The sequence below is a fragment of the Gracilinanus agilis genome, chromosome 2, assembly GCF_016433145.1.
Source record: "Gracilinanus agilis isolate LMUSP501 chromosome 2, AgileGrace, whole genome shotgun sequence".
Lineage (NCBI taxonomy): Eukaryota > Metazoa > Chordata > Mammalia > Didelphimorphia > Didelphidae > Gracilinanus > Gracilinanus agilis.
Window position 1 is genome coordinate 641,039,099 of NC_058131.1, and position 22,013 is coordinate 641,061,111.

The 22,013-nt window shown below is 38.5% G+C and overlaps 1 protein-coding gene across 1 annotated transcript in view; it reads right to left on the reverse strand.

The window, feature by feature from the left end:
* The window catches only part of ANKRD1 (ankyrin repeat domain 1), an 11,750-nt gene extending 6,473 nt beyond the window's left edge, over positions 1 to 5,277 (reverse strand). The window contains exons 1-5 of the mRNA XM_044662625.1: positions 5,198 to 5,277; positions 4,253 to 4,432; positions 1,989 to 2,126; positions 1,551 to 1,658; positions 173 to 271 (exon numbers count right to left, since the gene is read on the reverse strand). Of these exons, the coding sequence (XP_044518560.1) occupies positions 173 to 271; positions 1,551 to 1,658; positions 1,989 to 2,126; positions 4,253 to 4,432; positions 5,198 to 5,224 (552 nt within the window). The 5' untranslated portion in view covers positions 5,225 to 5,277. The remainder of the gene's footprint in view (positions 1 to 172; positions 272 to 1,550; positions 1,659 to 1,988; positions 2,127 to 4,252; positions 4,433 to 5,197) is intronic.
* Positions 5,278 to 22,013: the final 16,736 nt, after the last annotated feature.

Sequence of the window (22,013 nt, forward strand, 5' to 3'; positions counted from 1 at the left end):
GAGAGAGAGAGAGAGAGAGAGAAGGAAGGAAGGAAGGAAGGAAGGAAGGAAGGAAGGAAGGAAGGAAGGAAGGAAGGAAGGAAGGAAGGAAGGAAGGAAAGAAAGAAAGAAATAAGGAAGGAAGGAAGAGTGGAAGGGAGGAAGGGAGGAAGGGAGGGAGAGAAATATTTACCATATCACGGAATTCGATGTTGGCTCCAGTATTCACTAACTTCTCTACGATGGCCAAATGTCCTTGAGAGCATGCTCGGTGAAGAGCTGTCCGTTTGTACTTTTGAAAAAAAGAAGACAACATAAGGATGGCAATAAATATGAAAGCTCTGTAGAAATCCTTCCTTTCCTCCTCAAAGTGATAGAGAACAGGTTGCTTAACTCTTAGATTTTCTAACACTTACAGTGTTGATGTCAAGTTTGTTAAAATTTCATAGGAAACTTTCAGTGCCAAGCTGCCTATCAGGCACGTAGCTAAAGTATCGAGCTCTGTAGTGTGACCTGGGCATTTAAAAGGTTCAGAGGCACTTGCATTTTGGAGTTTTTCCTTTATTATATGTTGTAAATTCATTGTTTGCTCAACACTTGCCATAAAAGATCAGACATTTATCTTCCATCTTGGGATGTAGTTATGTCAGATTCATTGTTGTAGCTGAGCTCGAAGGCTCATCTGTTTCATTTCATAGTCACAAAATAGAGTTTTGAAGATTTTTCCTAAATAAAAATCATTTACATGTGGGGCATTATACATATAAAGCAGGTAAGATGACCTCAAAGGTCCCTTTGTTCTCCAAATCTATGGTATTATGATGCCAATTTCACAAATGAAGAAACTAAGACTGAAAGAGATTGAAAGTTGTGGGCAAAGTCATAGCTAATAAATAGGGCAACTAAGACCAGACTGAGTTCAACTACATTGCTCTATCCATAGTGACTCATTGCCTCTGGAACCATACAAAAGAAGTTTAGTACCTTTGGGGAATTTGTTTCAAATGGGTAGATTTATCTTTCTAGGGAAGATCATATGTTTTGATCCAAATGATCCCTTTCAAACAAGCAAAGATGACACTTAAAATATGTTTTAATATGGTTGACTTGATTGGTCAGAATAATGGAAATAAATATTTTTCCTTCTCTCTGGAAGGACTTTTAAAAAGTTCATCTCCATAATTGTTTTATTTTGTTAGAGGGAAGTGGATATATTATGGGGTGGTGGTAATTAATGACTATGATGGGGAAAAAAAGGCAACAATGGAATATTAATTTTTTAAACATTGAACTATTTCTAAAAACTCAAAGGCAAGGGAGACTAAAAGAAGAGGAAGAGGAACAGAATGTGGTGCAGGAGGAGATAATTATTTGGGCTTTCCAAGTTCCCTGTTGGTGCATACAGCCCTGCTCTTCCATAGGTGTCAAGATTTGCTGGAAGTGTTTCCAGCTGCTAATTTGGCGATTCTTCCCAACAAGCTGTAATAAAGCATCAGAAAAACAAGAGGGACAAAGGCCAGGGAAAGTGGAGGGAATCTTGATGCAGACTGGAGCATAGCTAATGGATTTACCTCATCACATGCATCTGGATCCTTTTTATCAGACAAGTATTTTTCAACGACTGGCAGCTTGTTCTCCAGAGCAGCCTTCAGAAATCTCTGCGTGTCCACAGGTTCCGTCTAAAGACCAAGGTAATTGTAAGTGTTACTTTGGATGCACCAAGAGTCAGCCAGTTTATAAACAGTTAGTAAGCCCTTTCTATGTGCCAGGCACTGGAGATGCAAAAAAAAAAAAAAAAAAGGCAAATAAATATATGGTCTCTGCTCTCATGGTGTTCACATTTTAATGGGGGGAAAACATGCAAATATCTACATTTGTATGAGAAATATATTGTATAAATGGAAGGTAATCTTGTAGGAACAGATAACAGCACAGACTTCCCATTCATGAGCCTAACAACCATGCAGACACTAGACCACAATTCTTAATACAGTCTCTACAATCCTTACTATAATTTCTGGTTCGGGCTCCTTTAAAACTGGGACTTTGACTTTCTTGTATTTTTTTCTTTTCTTTAGTTGAATGATAGTTTCCAGATCTTGTAAATTTTCAAGCTTTGATCTTTGTTCCAGTTTTTTCTTCTTGAGCTGAAAACAAACAAACAAACAAACAAAACATTATCCAAACAAAACAAATCTGGTGACCCTTCTGCAAAGAGCACTCTAAGACAGGTGTTCTTCACCTTTTTTGGTCCTTGGTCCCTTTGGCCATCTATCTGGTGAAGCCTACCTTCCCAGAAGGACTTTTAAATGTTTAAAATAGGCTATATAAGATTACGAAGGAAAAAGATTATATCAAAAGAGTTAGCAAATTGGGGGCAGCTGGGTAGCTCAGTGGAATGAGAGTCAGGCCTAGAGACGGGAGGTCCTAGGTTCAAATCTGGCCTCAGCCACTTCTCAGCTGTGTGACCCTGGGCAAGTCACTTGACCCCCTTTGCCCACCCTTACCACTCTTCTGCCTTAGAGCCAATACACAGTATTGACTCTAAGACGGAAGGTAAGGCTTTAAAAAAAAAAAAGAGTTAGCAAATATATTAAAAAAGAAAAAGTCAAGTCCATTATCTAGGCTATATCTACATATACAATGTGAATGACTGGGGGAAATTATTTCTATTGTTCAAGGAAAATGTGTTTATACTTTAATATAGACATTTCAGATTAAATTAGGAGTCTGAACTTGATTTATTCAGAAAATTGACTCCATTTCCCATTTGACTCAGCATGTTTGTGTAGAAACAGTCTAAATATTAGTGCTCCCATAGTAGAGAAACCTTCACAATTGTTATCATCAGTACACAAAGTATGATGTTATGGGGAAAACAGTTTTAGGAAGTCAAGCAACCTAAGATATATCTCTGGTTCTGTCACTCTCTGTTGGGATCCTGGGCAAATCACTTAATCTTTCAAAGTTTCAGTTGGCTTTTAAACTGAAGTGGTTGGATCTGGTTAGGTTCCTTTTAGCTCTAACACGGATTCTCTGAAAATTCACATTTCTTTCCTTTCATTGCACATGCTTTAATAATTTGAATAGAATTATAGATATCAGTAAAAATAAATCTCAAATAATTTTGAAAAGAGCCCAAGAGAAACCTGGTATCTGAGGGCCTGTATCGGAACCCCGGTTCTTTAGCAATGTTACCTTAGACAAATCACCTAACCATGGTTGGCCTCAAGTTTACTCATCTGTAAAATGAGAGAATAAGCCCAGATGATTTCTAATATCCCCTCCAATTCTAAGTCTATGATCTCACAATCTATTCTTTGAAATGTGAGCAATCCTACGATTCTAATATTTCATTATGATCACACATTTTACTTCTTGACTAGCAGATTAGTCACACTTGGAACTCCATTCTGTTGGTTGACTGTCTACACAGGCAAGGAAATCTGAGAAGGTAAAGGCAATTATCTTGGATCTTCCTCTAGAAGACAATAAACTCTGTAATTGAGGGAAAGGTGTCTTGATTTTGAATTAGTCTGTCTCTAAGTCTTATTTTCTTGCCATTTCATTTTGTTATAGGCAAATGTGTTCATAGAAAACAAGAATTGACTTGGGATCTGGTGGTGATCATCTTGTCAAAGACTGCTTATTAGTTGTGAGGGGCATTCTTACAATTTATTTCTTTGACTAACTTGACTTATTCAATCACTTCCATTTCCATTTTTCTCTGCATGTCTGTGTGATTGTAAAAATGGATTAAACATTAAATGTTGGTAGTTTCATAGTAAAGAGACCTCAGGTCTTCACAGTTATCATCAGCACATAGTGTGATGTGGGAAGGGAAAATCTTTTTGAGGAAATCGAGTAAAGCAAGATGAAGATGCATCCCTGGCTTTATCACTCTCTAGATTCAGATCCTGGGCAAATAATTTAATTTGACAATTTCAAAGAGATTGTTTTTCAAAAGACTTTGTACTATCTTAGATATGAGATTTAGGTCATAAGAAACTTTAGAGATCATCTAATTCAACTCCCTCCTTTTACAAATGGAGAGACTGAGTGCTAGAAAAATAAAATTTCGTTTAAGGTCACACCCAGCTAGTAACAGAACCAGAATTCAAACCTGGATGCTCAGACTCCATACCCAGAACTCCTACTAAACCACACTGCATCCTCAATTTTAATGATGTTATTGGCCCCCCCACTTCTATTCAGCCAAGATTTGGGTAGACAGGGGAAAAAAATCACAGGGTGCCACTAATTCTTTTTTTACCTCCGCTTCTCGCTGTTTCTCATTTTGTAAGGTTTGACTTTCCCAGTTCAATGAGTGTCTTGGAAGTGTCTTCAGGTCCTCTTGCTTCTCCAATGTAACAGCAGCTTCGTATTCTCCATTTCTGAAGTCCTCTGGGAGGAAATCCCTGGTCTCTCGGCTATCATTCTTCTTCCCTGTCACCTAGAAAGGGAAATGCAAGATCAAAGGCAAAAGGGCATTGTCTCAGGCAAATTCCAGTGAAGGATGCTGAATTCCTCTCCAGCAACTGATTCCCTAGGGAAATTCTATCTTGGCAGAAAAAGTAGACCTAGCTTCAAGCTCTAATACTTTGATGAAAGCCACAGGTATTCTCTGGCGGTCATGAAGTGATTCCTTTTTTCTATACTGGGCAAAAAAAGAATCAGTTTAGATAGGTTTTTCTTAAATATCTTTTTTGTTTACTAAATCAATACTCCACCTGCTCCCCAATTCTTAGAAACCCATAAATCTACTAATTTGAAATTTTTGTCATTCATTGAGGGTTTTTTTTTAATGTTAGAGTATTTAATTCATCCCAATTTCCTTGGCTTCCATCAAGTCTATCCTTTCTTCTCAGATAGTTTTCTGGATATGACTCCAATCAACTTTCAGCCACAAATCAAAAGAGAGAGCCATGATTCAAATTATGCTAGTCATTTATTGTCCAAATGCTCCATTTCCGGTGAATGACAAATCCCATCACAGTATAATGAACTCTTTTCACAAGTGCTTTGGATATGTAGAAGAAAATGGCATCCTCTTTTCCCAATAACAACTAGACCTGAGTCTTTAGTCTACACAAATTCTAAAACAGGTTTTAAAAGTACATTTAAAAATACATACATTTAAAATACATTTAAAAATTTAAAAAATACATTTAAAATACATCTAATCCATATATATATATATATGGAAATCTGTACCTACCAGATCTTGTACTCTCAGCACCATCATCTTTGCCAGTCCTTGGTCTCTATCTACTCTTCCTAATGGCACCCCCAAGTCAGTTCTGCTGAGACCTCCTCACCAATTGGGTTTATATATATGATGGAAGGAGGAAGGCTGAGTGAGATAATCTTCCAACCTGGGAATCCAAACAAGCCTCTCGCCCCTCCCACCACTAGTCCACTTGGAGGCAGGTGAATGTTCATTCCAGATCTCGAGTCTGGGAGGGAGGGGGGGAGGGAGGGAGGGGCATGGCGGTCTGACCACTGAATATGTGAATCAGGGGGAAATGTGAGATGCCCATTCCACTGGCAGTGACCACATCGCTCAGCAATGCTAGTCATCTGACCCATCAAGTGCCCATGGGACAGCTGTCTGTTGATATTGCACCATATCTCTACATTTTTCCCCTTCCTTGCCAGCTCTTGTGTGAGTAACATATCAAGAAAATGTAAATGCCCCATGTATCACACTCCCAGTAATATCTTTCTGATAAGCAGACTTATCAGCGCTTCCCTTCAGGGAAATAAGGCTTCCTGACAGCCTTTCCCTGCATGTAAACAGATTTGGAGAACAGGACTTGAGTTCCGGATGGCACTTGTCTATATCTGTTTGGAATTCTCTCGAGGGTTATTGAACTAGAGTGATGTCTGGGGCTAAAAAGACCCCATGACATGATACATTGCCATCATTAGAAGAGCTCGGAAGAATCCAACTGCATTTTGACTTCATGTTGTCACTGGACCTAATATAGCACACGGTGACTCTCGATCTCTGTATTTAAAAAATAAATAAAATTCTATCCTTTAAAATATTTTTATATTAATAATATGGAAATAGGTCTTGATCAATGGCATATGTAAAACCCAGTGGGGTTACTCATTGGCTATGGGGAGGGGGGGAAAGAACATGAATCATGTAACCATGGAAAAATATTCTAAATTAATTTAAATAAATAAAGATTTTCAATTCAAAAAATTAAAATGAAATGAAATATATTTTCAGTGCTGATCCAAATAATCTATGCTACCAGCAAAGAAATTAGAGTCATAAATTGAGAGCTGGAGAGGACCTTAGAGGTTGTTCCAACTCCCTCCTTTTAAAGATAAAGATACTAAGACCTAGGGGTTAAGTGATTTGTACAATACTCACACAGGGAATAAGTAACAGAGCCAGAATTAGTCTAAGACCTTTGACTTCTAATCCAGCCCTGGGGTCACTCTACCACACTGCTTTCCTACAGGGACAATTATGCTTGCAGGGGGATGATATAAATTGTTCCTTTTGGGAGTATTCATTTATGCCTTGGTGGAGACTAAAAGAATATTCCCCAGAAATTTAAGATCTTCATGTGATTTTAAAATGACTTACCTTTCCGTGGCCTGATCAGCCAAAAGAGTGAAATTTTTTTTTTCCTGAGGAGCTTTCAAAGTCTTCAGAAAGAGAGTCCCTCTCTCAATTTCTCACCTCAAAGAGATCGTACTGCAGAAATAAAGACAGAAAAGAGGAAAGGGAATCTTTGTTCCCAGTCTGTAGGAATTTATAAAATTAAAGAATAAATTTGTGATTGAAATGTAATTTCTCTATTGTAAATTTCCAAATTGTTGTTTGAATATTTTTTTTAATAAATGCTAAAATATCTTGGTGGGAAAAAAAAGACAAAATGACTTACCATTTTATATGTTCTAGAGTAGAAAAAGACCTTTGATATCATCTAATCCAAACTTTCTCATTTGCAGATGAAAAATCTGGAGGTCCAGAAGGATCAAATGAAAGTCATTTACTCAAAGTCATGCCCAAAGTAACAGGGATGGATTTCAGACCCAAGCCCTTTTGCTCCAATGCAGGATTTTTTCCACTTTCCCACATTTCATTCCTTGTTGCATATACTCAAAAGGAATCAAGAAAGTCTCGATTAAGGGTTAATAAACCCATTCCAGACCTAACCAGAACAGAAAGTTTAGGGCAGTTGTGAATCATGAATAGTTAAGGTGAGATTAATTACTGGATACCCTTGAATTCCTAGACTATAACTTCATGAGGGTAGAACTGTGTCTTACCTATATCTGGAATCTTCTCTAGTACCTAGTACCATGTTTCGCACACAATAGGTGCAAAAGAAAATACTTGCCATTACAGGATGTCAATCTGAGGGAATTAGACTTGATCCAGTAGATGGAAGAAAGCCCTTCTAATATTAGACTTCTTGGACCTCTTCTAGCCCACAGTTAACCTTCCCAGGTATCCTAGAAGAGGTCCAAGAATTTTATATATTTAGAAGAGTCATCAGAAGTCATCTTGGCTAACTTATACGTGAATAAGATTCTCCCCTGCTCCCCCTGAGTTACAAAATACCCAAGAAGTGCCCATCCACTTCACTTTTCTTGAGGACCTCAACTTTAGGGAACCCATTACCTCCCAAAATAGCCTATTCCATTTTTGAATAGCCCTAATTCTTAGAAATTTTTTCCTGATCTCATGCCTAAATTCACCTATTTTTAATATTTAGTCATTATTCCTTGTCTACCTCATAGGACCAAGGCAACAAGTTTCATCTTTCTTCTCTTTGAGAACCCTTTCAAAATTTAAAGACAGCAGCCATGTCCCCCTGAGTATTCTCTTTTTCAGACTTATCATGTTCCTAATTCCCTCTACCCATTTTCTCTGATAGGAAGGTCTTGAAGTCTTTCGCCATCCTGATTGTTCCTCTCTAACTGGTCCCTCTTATCAAGCCACACCTATTAACTATATTCCAGGAATAATTCCAAATGGGCAAACTTGGTCCAATGTTTACAGCTTTTAATTCACTAGAGGTAATATGATGCATTAGAAATGATTTCTAAGAGTGTTAATTTTTGGATTATAAAGTGTTTTCCTTTAACAATTGTGTGAGGTTACTGGTGGAGATCTCATTATCCCCATTTTAGAAGTAAGGAAACTGGGGCTCTGAATTATTAGATTACCTACCCAGAACTCTACAGTTAGAAAATGGGAGAACCAGGTTTTAAACCAAGATCTTTTAACTCCCAGTCTAGAGGGTTTTTTTCTCTTTTATTATGCCATGTTGCTTTCATAAGGAATAATCCAAAAATGCTTTAAAAATAATTATGAGTACAAGTCAAAACTCACTTCTGTTAATTAACTACCTGTATAAACTTGGACAAGTAATTTCACTTCTCTGAACCTTAGTTTACTCATCTGTCAAATGGAGGGGCAGGAAAGTTGGATGAGGTAATTGCTAAGGTTCCATCTAACTCGGGGTTCTAGGTATGAATACCCTGCCATGAATATTGTGATTACTGGAATTTAATGGACCTTTGAAGACACCAAGTACAACCTCCTTATTTGACTTATCAAAATGGTGGCCCACTTTGATGCAATTACAAGGAACCCCAGCATGTCTGATTTTGTGAGGGATGCTTTATTGGAAGAGGCTGCTCAAGAGTTGTGTAGAAAGGCTGCTGTGGGGTTAGTGTAATGAGGCATAAACTTGGGATTGTAAAGGAATTGTATAGTAGTCCCTAGAGAGATTGAAGTTCAAAGCCCAAGCAAATAACAGAATTCATCTCCTAGCCTTCGTATCTAGGCAAGTGTGTGCCAGAGCCAGCCAGGACCTTCTGTAGAGCCAGTTGTTAAATTTTTGGTTTGAGCATTACACTTTGGAAATTGACAAATGAGACAGATCAGGGCTTGGTCTGTTGTTTTCTTGCTTGTCTATAGATCTAAGAAAATGATGGAGGAAATTTTAGTAGTGCAGATTAAACTTAAAAATGTGTCATGCCTTCATTTCCTGCCCTAGAGAGATGGTTGTTAAATATTTATTAGCACGCTTCTGTATCCCTGGGAAATTAAGTTAAAATGAAATTAAATTAATGAGGAAAGAAGTCATAAAACATGCAACGTAGGGGAATGTTATGCTAGTCTGCCTATTTTGTCTTACTGAAGCAAGATAGGGAGAGGTTACGGGATAATTGTATTTGATGAGTCTAGGATTTTTGGTTTGGTGGTTGTTGCTTTTTTAGCATCAGTGGGCAGAATGAACTCCTCCCACCAGCTGCTTCTCTGAATCTCTGCCAACAGATTGGGGCTATCTCCCTATTTTTATTATACCCCAGAGAAAGCTCTGAATGGAAGAATTTTGCTCAGTAGTCAATACTTTACAAATGATGTATGTTAGAAGCAATTGTATTAGAAAGGACGATGGTTTAAGAGGAAAGAGACCTGGACTGTAGTCCCCAGTGCAACCTTGAGCAAATTTAACTTCTCTAAGAAGAGAAATTAAGTTTCCTCACCTATAAAACAGGTATTCTATTATGATATAAATTATTATTGACATCTGTTCCAATTATTAAGTTGAAATGATTATTTATGACCTGTTTACCTCTCAGGGTCATTGTGGATGTAAGAATGAGACACTCAGGGTTGTCCTGGTTTCCCTTACCCAGTTCCCTACCTAAAAATGTCATAGGCATGATAACAGACTGCTGGATGCTTTCATTTTTCTTTTCTCTGATTCCCTAGCCTAACACTTCCTTCAATGGCTTCTATTCACCTCTATGTGTTATGTCCCTCTTTTAGATTGTAAATTCCTTAAAGGCAGGGATTGTTTCTGTTTTGTATTTGCATCTCCATGGCACACTTAGTTACTTAAATGCTTTTTTTCATTCATTTATTTATTCATCCTTAAGGAAGCACACAGGGTTTTTGAGAGTTCTAAGGGGTCCAGAGTACATCTGGGGAAAAAGTCGGGTGCTCTTGTTGCCTAGGTACATCCCTGTAGGGTGAGAATTCTGCAGAACTGGATGACGAAGGGAGAAATCTTAATTACAGTACTTTTTTGGACAAGACAAGAGGTGGAACCAAGGAGTAGTAAAGACAAAGGCTGACAAAAAGAGTTAATGAAACATTTCCCACCTCTCAAAGATAACTTTGCTTGAGGATAAACTGGACAGGTACCCCACTGGCTTGAAGCGGTGGAAGAGGACCAACTACAGGAGGAACTGAGGAGGACCTTCACACAGAGTGGAGGGAAGGAAGCAACACTCCCCACACCTAGTTGAAGAACTTGTAGGAAAGGCATTGGCAGAATGATTTGGAAATTATAATACCTCCTGAGAAAAAGATCCCTGACATCCCAAGCTGGAGTCGTTCCAAGGATCCACAATAGAAAGGAGCATTTGGGAGTAGCACAAATAACTAATATTATTCAGGTCTCTGGAGTTGACTATAACACTGGTTTATTTTCATTGACATTCATTTTCTGAAGAGAGAAAAGAGAAAGGAATAAGCATGCTCACTATGTGCCAGGCACTCTGCTAAGCACTTTACAAATATGAATTCATTTGATCCTTCTAATAACCCAGCACAGAAAATTCTATTACCATCTCTATTTTATGAACAAAGAAACTGAGGCAAACGGAAATTAAGTGATTTGCCCAGGGTCACACAAATAGTGCTGGATTTGAACTGAAACCTTTCTGACTATACCCAGTGCTCTATCCACCGGGCCACTTAGGTGTCTTAGTCATGTCTCTTTGTTGTATCCATTGTATCATAGCTTCAGAAGTGATAGATCAATAAACTTTAATAAGTTCCTACTGTGCTAAGCCCGGAAGATACAAACTGAGGCAAAAGGCAGTGTCTACCCTCAAGAAGCATGCAATCTAGTGGGGGGGGGGGAACAACATGATTTTTTTGTGAAAAACTCAGGATTTAAGTCAGTTATCCTTCTCCTTAGTGCTAAGTAGTACGAACTGATGCAGAATCAGAACAATTTATATAAAGATAACATTGTCAATAAATAAAATTGTAAATAAGGACTCCCTTTGAGCATTTTCTAGCTAAGGTAAGTTTGTGACTGCTATCAAAACTTCACTCCAATGTGTATGCCTTGAAATAAAAAAAAAAGAAGGAAAGCAAGACTCATTTTGAACAAACTCTGGCTGGGAAATAGTTTTTTGTCTACTAGTGTAGTTAATGAATCACTCCCCTTGCCGTACCTCTTAACCTCCTCACCACCACTCGCCATCCACTTCTCCTGGCTTCCACGTGGAGCTGACTATCATAGCTTTAAACGGGAAACCAAATATCCCTGAGGACACGAACCCAGGTCAGTCAGATATTCGTCACATAAATGACAGTCATAAAAGCTAGCATGAACATTGCTAAAGGGGTTTTCATCCTATTTTCCTGGGCGTGAGGAAATTGGGGGAGAAAAAGAAATGGAAACTGTCACTTGTGGGAAACTGAGATGGGACCGTTTGGGCAATACTGGGATAACATCCCTTCCCAGCAACCCTTCTTCATTCCCAAAAGCCAGCTGATGTCCCAAGTTAATGGTACATCTGTTCTGGGATTTAGGATGAGAAGTGAAGTCTTTAGGGGAATTCAAGAAATATACCTCTTTCCCTCTCACCTCTTTACTTCATTCATTCCCTTGAAGTGAAGGCAGGGAATGGATGGAAAGATGGCAGAGTGACAAATAGTAGAATAAAGAATATTGAATGAGGGAATTCTAAGTGATTTATTTTTTAGTTTTACGTGTTTTAGATGGTTTTAAATGATTTAGAGTTTGACATGATTTTGAGAGTGACTTGTTAACTAACTTTGGGTACAAATATTATAATGTAAATAATAAGTACATCATTCACCAAATGCCTATTGTCAGACAAAATAGCTATACTAGTCCTGAGAAGGTCTGAATACACAAATAGGATGAGCTCCTTTTCCTCAAGGTGCTAAGAATCTAATAGGGGGTTAAGTTTGTTGCTGTGGTCCAGCTGTGCCCACTTCTTCGGGATCCCAGTTTTGGGGGTTTTCTTGGCAAAGATACTGAAATGATTTGCCATTTTCTTCTCTAGATCATTTTATAGAGAAGAAAATTGATGCAAACAGGGTTAAGTGACTTGCCCAGGATCACCCAGCTAGTAAGTGTCTGAGGCCAGATCAGGACTTAGGAAGATGTATTCCAGACTTCACACCCAGCACTATATTGACTGTGCCACCTAACTACTCTAGGAGGTCAAGGTAAGAGCTGTTATATTTGGGAAGCTGTAAGATGCCAGTGGTCTGCAGCAATCAGGTCACACACACACACACACACACACACACACACTCACACACACACACACACACACACACACACACACACACACACACACACACAAACAGGCTTGACTGAAGGGAGGGGCAATATCTTGCTGAGAGCTCCTTCACTTCTCCCCCCTCCCACCAGGCAGTTAGAAAATCAGTTACAATATGGAGGTTGATCTGTTATCTTCTGGGCTCAGTCAGGAAACTAGGAAGGACAAAACTCCTAAAGATGATAACTTTCTCTAAACTATTTTCCCACAGGTTTGACTAGGAGAGAATAGGAGAAGCTTGATGTCTTTGAAGCTTTAAGGCACAGAGGAAAGGTCTTACTTTTGGGCTACAAGGCAGGAGGAACTCAACTTGAGGAAGTTGTGAGTATCTCCCTAAATATAACCAGGTACTGCTCCCAAATGATTAAAGGTTTAATGATATGTGGAGAAGGGAAGGAAGGGAGATCAAATAAGGATAGATAAGGTCTGGGAAGCCCTAAAACTGTTTTGTCCAAGCAGCCCCTCCCCCCAAAGGGGAAAGGTAAGTTGTATTAGCTGATCTGCTCTCTAAGCCTATAAATAATCTTCTTTTATATCTAAATAACTAAATAGAGATAACTGTGATGTTGATTGAATGTGAAATCCAGGTAAAGCAGGTTGGCAGCTAGGAACTAAAATGGCTTTGTTCAGATTCAAACCTCTAGCCCTCCAAGAGCAACCTGGACCTAGGACACAGCAAACAGAGTAACCTGCTTACTCCAAACCCAGGACTCAACTGCCTTTAACTGCCCCCTCTCTCCGAGTTCCCCAGGGGCCCTATGGAATTCTGAGCTGTGGCCTGACCCCCTATCTTGCAGTTGGAATTCTACTCTGCCATCTCAATCTCACAGGGCACAAATAACTATAATACAAAATTGTTTCAGAGGATGACGGAGAATAACCATAAGCAAAAGAAAGTTATTTACACTGAAGGGGAAAAAGTGGAGGGAAATAAAAGAACTAGAATCTAGGGGGTTCCTAATTAGATAATTAGAGAATAACTGAATAAATTGGATATGAATTAATAAAAAACTATTGTACTATAAAAACAGTAAAAGATGATTTCAGAAAATCCTAGATAGTACAAACTGATGCAGAATCAGAACAATTTATATAAGGAGAACATTGTAAATAAAAACAACTCTGAAACTTAACAACTCTATTCAAAGCAATGACCAATCATATCTCCAAAAGACTTATGATCAAACGTGTTGTCACTCCACTGAAAGGTGATCAGTGCAGCTCACAAAGATACAGTTTTGAACATACTTTGGAACACTATGTAGATTTGTTTTACTTGATAATTATTTTTTGAGTGTTTAAAAATTTTTTTTCTTTTCATTCTCTAGATCAATTGAGTGAGGAGAGGGGAAGTGACCTATAATAATACCTTAAAATAAGAGAGGCCATTAAAAAAAACAACAACACAGAAAAGGACAGAAATTCAAAAGGGAACACAGATAAGAGGGATAGTTTTGAATGTAATATGCAATTTAGTCTATACTTTTTCTAAAAAAGTAAACAACGTGAAATGAAGATTCATATATAGATAAGTTTCTTTTTGTTTTCTGCTTTATTACAGAAATGCTCTTTTTTGGTACTTAAGTTCAGAATAAAACTATTTTTCTAAGAAAATTGGATGGGATTATTGAATAGAAGATGTGTATAAATTGGACAGGTAGAATTTGGGGGTTAGATTTGCCTGAATTCACATTGGTGATTTTGAGTTCAGAGGGATAACTATCAAATGGCTCATGCTTAGCTCCTAGTTAGAAAACAAAACTGTAACAAATGGATTGAGGTTAGAACTCCAACCACTGTGCTAGGAAAAGTCCCTCTCTCTCCCAAATGGATCTCATTACACTCTTCTATAAACAAAGGGATATGAAGTGAATAAGGATAGGGTCAACCACAAATATTTATGAGAAATCAAATTAAAATCTGGTACATTTAGTCTTTTATAGAACAAACTTAAGAAAAATACTAACAAAGTAAGGCTGGAGCATCAGGAAAGGTTCACCTGTTGTTCTTCTCATGTCTTGCTTCTTTCAGAGTTCCTTTTCCATGATCAACACCCATCCAGTCACAGGCATCTCATCCATTTAGATGAAGGTTATCTCGCATAGTCTTAGAGAAAGGAACTACCAATGTGGCCAGCATAGACTGCTACCTTTATCTCACCATTGCTTTGGGACAACCTCTCTTTTTCCATTCTTGCTTTCCTCAAAATCCCCCAAAATCCCAACCATGACAAAAAAAATCTTTGTCCTTCCCTTTTCTGAATACTGATCTCAATTTTGTTTTCTCTCTTCTTAAAGTGGGAAGATAAACAAATCCTAAAGGGTTTTGTGGCTACTAGTGTAAGAGAGGCATTAACAAAATATTACGAGAGTTTGGGGAAGGAGTTTCTGACCAGTGAGAATCAGGAAAAGCTTCATATCATATCAGACCTAGTCTCTGAAATGGCATTGAAGGAAAGAGAAGGATTGGTGAGCTATTTCACACTTCTTTGGACCTCAGCCTCCTCATCTGTCAAGGGTGACTAGGTGGTGCAGTGAATAGAGTGCTGGACCTGGAGTCAGGGGACCAGAGTTCAAATCTGACCTCAGATATTTACTAGTTGTGTGACCATGGGCAAGAAAATTAACCCCATTTGTCTCAATTTCCTCATATATAAGATGAGCTGGACAAGGAAATAGCAAACCATCCCTGTACCTTTGCCAAGAAAACCCCAAATGGGATCACAGAGAGCCAGAAATGCCTGAACAACAAAACTTCGACTTTAAAATGAAAGGCTTAATTATTAAGGATTCTACTTCTCTTAAAATGATTTTCTTTTAATTTTTATTTATTAATTACTAACCAATTTAATTATTTATTTTATGAACTTAATAATAATAATAATTCTTTAAAATTTGATTTTCTTAAGTTTCCCAAGTTTGATGGATCAGCAAAGAGAAACAGTTCTCTTCTTTACATAACCCTTGCTTGCAGGAAGCAATTTGGTGCAATAGAAAGAGGTCCTGAGTTCAAATACTGGATTCACGTCTCACTACCCTTAATGTGACCCTAGCTGAGACCCTTAACTTCCCTGTGGCTTCGGTTTCTTTGTTTGTGGAATAATAATGACTTATATTTATAGAGCATCTCACATACATTACCTTATTTGATCCACAGAACATCCCTGTGAAATAGGTGTGATGACGATACCTACTTTACAGAAGAAGAAATATTGGAGAGATTTAATAACTTTCCCAGGGTCAGATAGAGCTTGGATTAGAAGCCTGAGTCCAACTTGAGGACCTTGAAAGTCCCTTCCAAATATTATTAAAGCTAAGATCCCATTACTTGGAGTTTCCTGAAGCTGAGAAAAAACCAAAAATGGTCTATCAGACTTTCCTTGGCCCTTCGTCCCTTGCCAGTGTCAGTGTGGTAATGGCAGCGAGCCCAGCTCAGCAGCCTGAAGAACTAGGGAGGTCTTGTTAGTGACTTTTTATTAAAATTCTCACTCTCTCACACAATGGTTTCTTTGGAGCTCTGGACCATTGAGCCTGGGACCTGCGCTAATTTCCATAACTTCATTAAGGCAGAGCCATCAGGGGTGGGAGTGGGGGTTAGAGAGGGGAGGAGGGGAGAGGGACATGGGGCAGAGGTTGGGGGGTTGGGGAAGGACTTTTTCTCAGCCATCAAAATACTTTACAGTGAACAAGACTAGCAACTGTGTATGGAAACTGGAGGAAGAAGGAGGGAAAAATCACTTAGCATGTAAATGCAAAATGATTTGCTTCCCCCTTTCTGAAAAGCTAAATTTGCTTCATGAGATGAAGTTTCACTGCATGGGCAATGAGATGATACTGCATTTGTATCAGGGCTATTTTTAAAAAGTCTCTCAGATTGTCATAGTAACGCTCTGAAAAGGCTTTGATGCAACTTTGGAATTACTTCACATCCAATTACGTGTGGCACCCACTTGGGATGAGCGATAAGTACTTCTGTGACTGCAAACAGAGAAAGAAAATCCATTTAACCTTTTTAGCCAATTTGTTAAAGGTAGAGTAGATATATTAAAAATGTAATTTTTGACTTCAACTTTAGGAGAACCAGTAAAAATATTCATCAGTTTGATTTGTAGTTTTATAATCGAAGGCAAAATATTTGAGAAAATCTCAAAGATGAATTTCTCAAGAACCAGCTAGAGCTAGAAAAAAAAATTTAGGTCCATCTGATCAATCTCCTTGCTTCCAGGAAGACCTAATCACTCATGAGAAGATATTATACATATTTTATAATATATTATAACAAATACATTTTGTATTTATTATATAATATATAATACAAATATGTAATACATATATATTTAATAATTAAATAGAAATAATAAAATATACAATGCTATATATAATACAATATAATATATAATACAAAATAAAATACAATCTATTTTACAATATATACAATATCTTCTCATGAGTGATTAGGTCTTTCTAGAAGCAAGGAGATTGACATATATAAATTTTACAATGTGTTTTTTTTTATTATAGATATTTCTCAATGTACTTCCTTAACTCCTCATTGAACTTTCCTTTGTAACAAGGAAAAATAGTTGAAGCAAAATTAACCAACAAAAGAACTCCATCTTACAGCGTATGCAACATTTTATACCCAGGGCCTCCTACCTCTCTACTGAGAAGAAGGACCTATTTTGTCCTCTCTTTTCCAAAGCTAGTTGTAATTGTTCATTGCAGTGATCTCAGTTATGCTGCTTTTTAATGTTATTTCCATTTATATTATTATTTTCTTTCTTTTGCTTTCTTTGTTCTCTATCAATCCATACAGATCTTTCCATGTTTCTCTGAATATATCTGTAATGATCTTCTTGGAATATATGCCCAGTGATAGGATTGCTGCATTGAAGTATATAAATGGTTTAACAGTGCATATTTTTAAAAACCATAAACTCCCTTAATCAATTTTCAATGCTTGATGAAACTGGCAACAAAGCTCTTGCCCATCAAACCAATTAATGTAAGGGAATATTACTGTGTTAGAAGGAAGACTAGATGGGAAAAAATACCAGGAAGTATTGGAAGACATATTAACTGATGCAGAGTGAAATATATAGAATAAGGAAAAATATATACATGATCATTGTAACAATGTAAATGGAAAGAATAATGATGAAATAAATCAAATCAATCAAAACAATGTTGTAAAGATATCACGATCACCCTGGGTCTCAAAAAAAAAAAAAAAGATATACTTGAACACATTGTTTGTCCTTCATTTTTGAAGAGGGCCAATGACATTATGAGGAGGATGACTTGCATGAGTTGAATTTTAGTGAGGCAGAGTTGGGCAAAGTCCAGAGTGAGGAGGAAGCATGACCTCTGTAGAATGTAAATCATATAGCCATGTTTCGTGGGGCAGGCATCTTTCAGAGTTGAGGGACTACTGCATATAATTTCAGACTTTTTTGATATGTTCGATAGTTGTTCTAAACCATTTTAAATTCTTTATTATAAAGCATGTCTCTCTAGGGAGGGGAAGGGAAGAAAGCTATAATTGGAAAACAATTTACAAAAACAAAATCTATTATATTCATGCAAATGTGCTCTTTTAAAATTTCTTATGCTTAAAACTCCATCATCTGAAAATTATTTGTTTTTGAATTTGAACTCTCTTGCTACAGATTAAACTTGTAACCTTTTATTCTCTTCTCAGAAGAAATGATCCGCATTATCCACAAATATTCACTGAGGATCTTCTGGAAACAAATTTCCTTGCCAAGTTCTGGGAATGGAGTGAAAGACAGAGAAACAGAGACAGGGATCCACCAACCCACCTCTCCAGTCTTTGAACACAGAACTCCCATCCTCTCCTCTCCCCTCCAAATTACACTGGACTACTTGCAGTCCCCCATGTATTCCATATATTTTCTCAGCTCTGAGCTTTTCCTTATGCCGTTCCCTCCACCTAGAATATATTCTCCCTTCCACTTGTTGAATCCCTGCTCATCCTTTAAAGCTCAACTCAATAGCATTTCCTGCAGGAAGCCTTTCTTGATCATCTGAGGTGTTGGGTAATGATATGACCTTTCCTTCATCAAACCACACACAACACTAAACTTGTACCTCTCTGATTCACTGATGTATTATTTGGCATAATAATTATTTTAGGTTATGCACATCTTCTTACTTGACTGGAAAGTCCAATGGGACAAGTGCCATGTTTTTTTCAGTATCTTGCATCTTCTCCAGTGTTCACAATAGTGCTATGTGCATGATAGGAGTTTAATAAATATTTGTATCATATAGAGAGTTCCCTATGCCAATGAAATCACAACCTAACCCCGATTAGCATTAAACTTATTAGTCTCTATCTTTATAAGATCTAGTTATCAGACATTACAGGTTCTCCTTGAATTTTCCCCATCACCTTATTCTTCTCTAATTAATCTTAGAATTAATCAGATTAATTAATCTTCATAAAGCTTGCTAATAGTTACCAGTGCTCTTTTCTCTTCCCAGTGACTGTTGGCAAATTTATTTTATGATGGACACCTTTTCAGCTTCAGGAATTCCATTTGCAGCTCTCTCTCTTTTTTTTTAAGCATGATACTTGGAGCTAAAAGATGGGTAGATTTGTTGGCTACGGGAGGGGGGTGGGAGGAGGGGAGGGAAAGAACATGATTCTTGTAACTATGGAAAAATCTTCTAAATTAATTAAATAAATAAACTTAATTTAAAAAAAGATAGGTAGAGATATAACTAAGGTAGGGAAGCTGGAGATTTCTCCCCTCTTCCAGACATTCCTCATTTGGTTTGTGGTCCTACCAGCCTCACAACTTTTCTTATTTCTGGCACCACCACCTTTTCCTTCTCTCCTGTTTCTAGGCACCAACTCTGATGGTCTTATTCCTATTTCATCTTTCCCCCAGCCTGGAAATGATTGGCCCAGTGCACAGTAGGCACATTACTGAATCCCTGGGTAAAGAGATGAATGTCACTACTCTCATACTTCCCCTGATGCCACATTCTGCTGCTTGTCTCCTCCCCAAGCAGTTGTAGGGGTGGGGATGGAGGTGGGAGTGATAATTAGATTTCCAAGGTCACTAAGCTTAACTCTTTTGGGGACAGGCTGGTGCTCCCCCATCTCAACTATCCTCAAATGGGAAGGATTTAACTCCTCACTCTGATTGAAGCGAAGGCGATGGCTGGCTCCTCATGCCCACCAAGATGAGATTGTAAGACCTTCCTGCTCTGAAGAATAACCCCACTGTAGTGTTCCTTCCCTGAGTAAAGTGCTCTTCAAAGGAAAGCTGAGGAGTTTTGTGCTCCAAGGAAGTTATTCCTTACAGGTCTTTTCCCTTAGCACCATGATTGCCAATTATAGCTCCAGGGACAGGGAGATGGCAAGGGTGCATACAAGTTGCCCTTCACTTTCTACCTTTCATTGCACAGCTTTACAATTGGCTGCTGGTTCGACATTCTCAGGCTCCCTAGGGCACACAGGAATGTGACAGCGTATACCCTTTGCAAACACAGGTCTCCTGTCTACATCCCTTTTTGGTACTGCCTGGATGATGGGGGAGGGAAGGAGGGGGAAGAAGTCAGGCAACAGAAATGACTTACTGGTAGACTGTTCTGTACTCTCAGCTTTCCCAGTCCCCAGCATGATGTTCATGGAAATGGAATGTAGACATTTCTGCCCATAGGGAATGGGAGCTATTACCCATCAGTGGACACACAAGAAGCCACGTAATGCCCTCCCTCTGCTACCCGGTGGTCAGTGTCCTCTTGTCTTCAGAAAGTAATTGGTTATTAAAAAAACTAGGTAGGGGAATTTATAACTACAGCACCATCCAGTTATGACCTAGACTTGTTCTGTGACAGAGATATGGGAGGGATGATTTCTTATTTCCAATCAAAAAAAGAAGTAATGTGGGCTGGTGCAGTGGCATCAAAATCAAATAGAAATGAACCCCTGTGTGGCCCATTTTGACTTAGAAAATCACATATTCACATGATCTATGTTGGTTTTTTTCTTTTTTTAAAAGCTAAAACCTTTACCTTCCATATTAGCCACAACTCAAAGACAGAAAGACAAGGGCTAGGCAAACACAGTTAAATGACTTGTCCAGAGTTACCTAGCTAGAAAGTGTCTGAGGCTAAATTTGAACCCAGGTTCACCTGATTCCAGGCCTGCCAAATTACATTTTAACCTGATTTGGGCAGCACTTGGAAGTGTTGTTAACTACAAATATGACAACTCTGGTGTACTGGGTGACTTAGCTATCTGTGATATTTACTAGCTGGCTCCAGGCAAATCATTTAACCTCTGGACTTTCCCTTTTTTCCTCATCTGTAAAATAAAACATCAGGACTCAATAATCTGTAAGATTCCTTCAGACTCTCCATCTGTGATTCTGTAAACAAAAGGTAATCATTTCTAAGCATCATTCCCATTAAAAAATGGAGAGATCTTGTTTGGAAGAACCCTCTTAAGGCAAGGGGGACTTTTTAGGTAGGTGGGGGCAGGGGAGAAAAAATATCAGGCTTCCCAGATCTTTGCTTCTCTTTAGGGCTCTGGATGGCTCAGATTTCACCAAAGAATTTATAGTGCAGACTGACGCCTCTGAGCTTGGAATCATCTCAGCTCTAAGTGGAGTGTCTGAGGAGGGATGGGCACTGTCTTCTCTCTATAAGCCAGGAATTGTTTACCAGAGAAGAAAAATGCACTCTCACTGAAAAGGAATGCTTGGCAAGGAAATGGCCTCTGAAGGCATTGCAGGATTGCTCACCAGGGAGTTACTGCGGGTTAGTAACAGATCAAGCCGTTAACCTGGGTAAAGCCTATGAAAACATTGAGAGGCTTCGATCTCTGATCTCTAAGGGACTGTTAAGACAGAGAACAGCAATTTTAACATTCTGGCTATGTTGTTTTCTACCACCCAGGACTTTGATGGACAGGTGCCCCTTTACCCAGGAAAACTATGTGGCAAAATGAAAAAAAAATTGAAAAATTTAATTGAAAATTAAAAGAAAGAGAGGCTTAATTTTTGTTTCTCCCATCCACCTAGCTCCACTTAATATCCTGGTCTAAATTCTTCTTCCAAAATCACATCAGGGCCTTAAGGGTTCAGTGATGTCAATGATCGCCTGCCAGGACATTTAGAGGAATTGAGAAAGGAGTTAGTGAATGTCCTTATTTGGTGGCTTCTGGAAGCCTCCTTGTCTCTTCCTCCTCCCTTTCCCAGGATCTGAGAAGCTGGTCAGCTGAGGCCCACATTCCCTAGCTTCAGTCCTTGAGATTGTCCTATCTCGTCCTCCTCTCTGTAATCCCCCAAATTGCTTGGCCTCCAACCATTCCTGGGCTTTTCATCCTCTAGTTTGACATTTGGCCCTTCAGCTGTGAAGGCAAGCAGATAAAATCCCTGTGGCACCTTTCTCTATCTCTCTCTCTCTCTGTCTTTGTCTCTGTCTCTGTCTCTGTCTCTGTCTCTGTCTCTGTCTCTGTTTCTCTCTGTCTGACTCTGTCTTTCTGTCTGTCTGACTATCTGTCTGTCTGTCTCTCTCTCTCTCTATCACTGTCACTCTTTCTGTCTACCTGTCTGTCTCTCTCTCTGTCTCTCTCTCTGACTCTCTCTCTCTCTCTTTGTCTCTGTCCCTTTCTCTTTG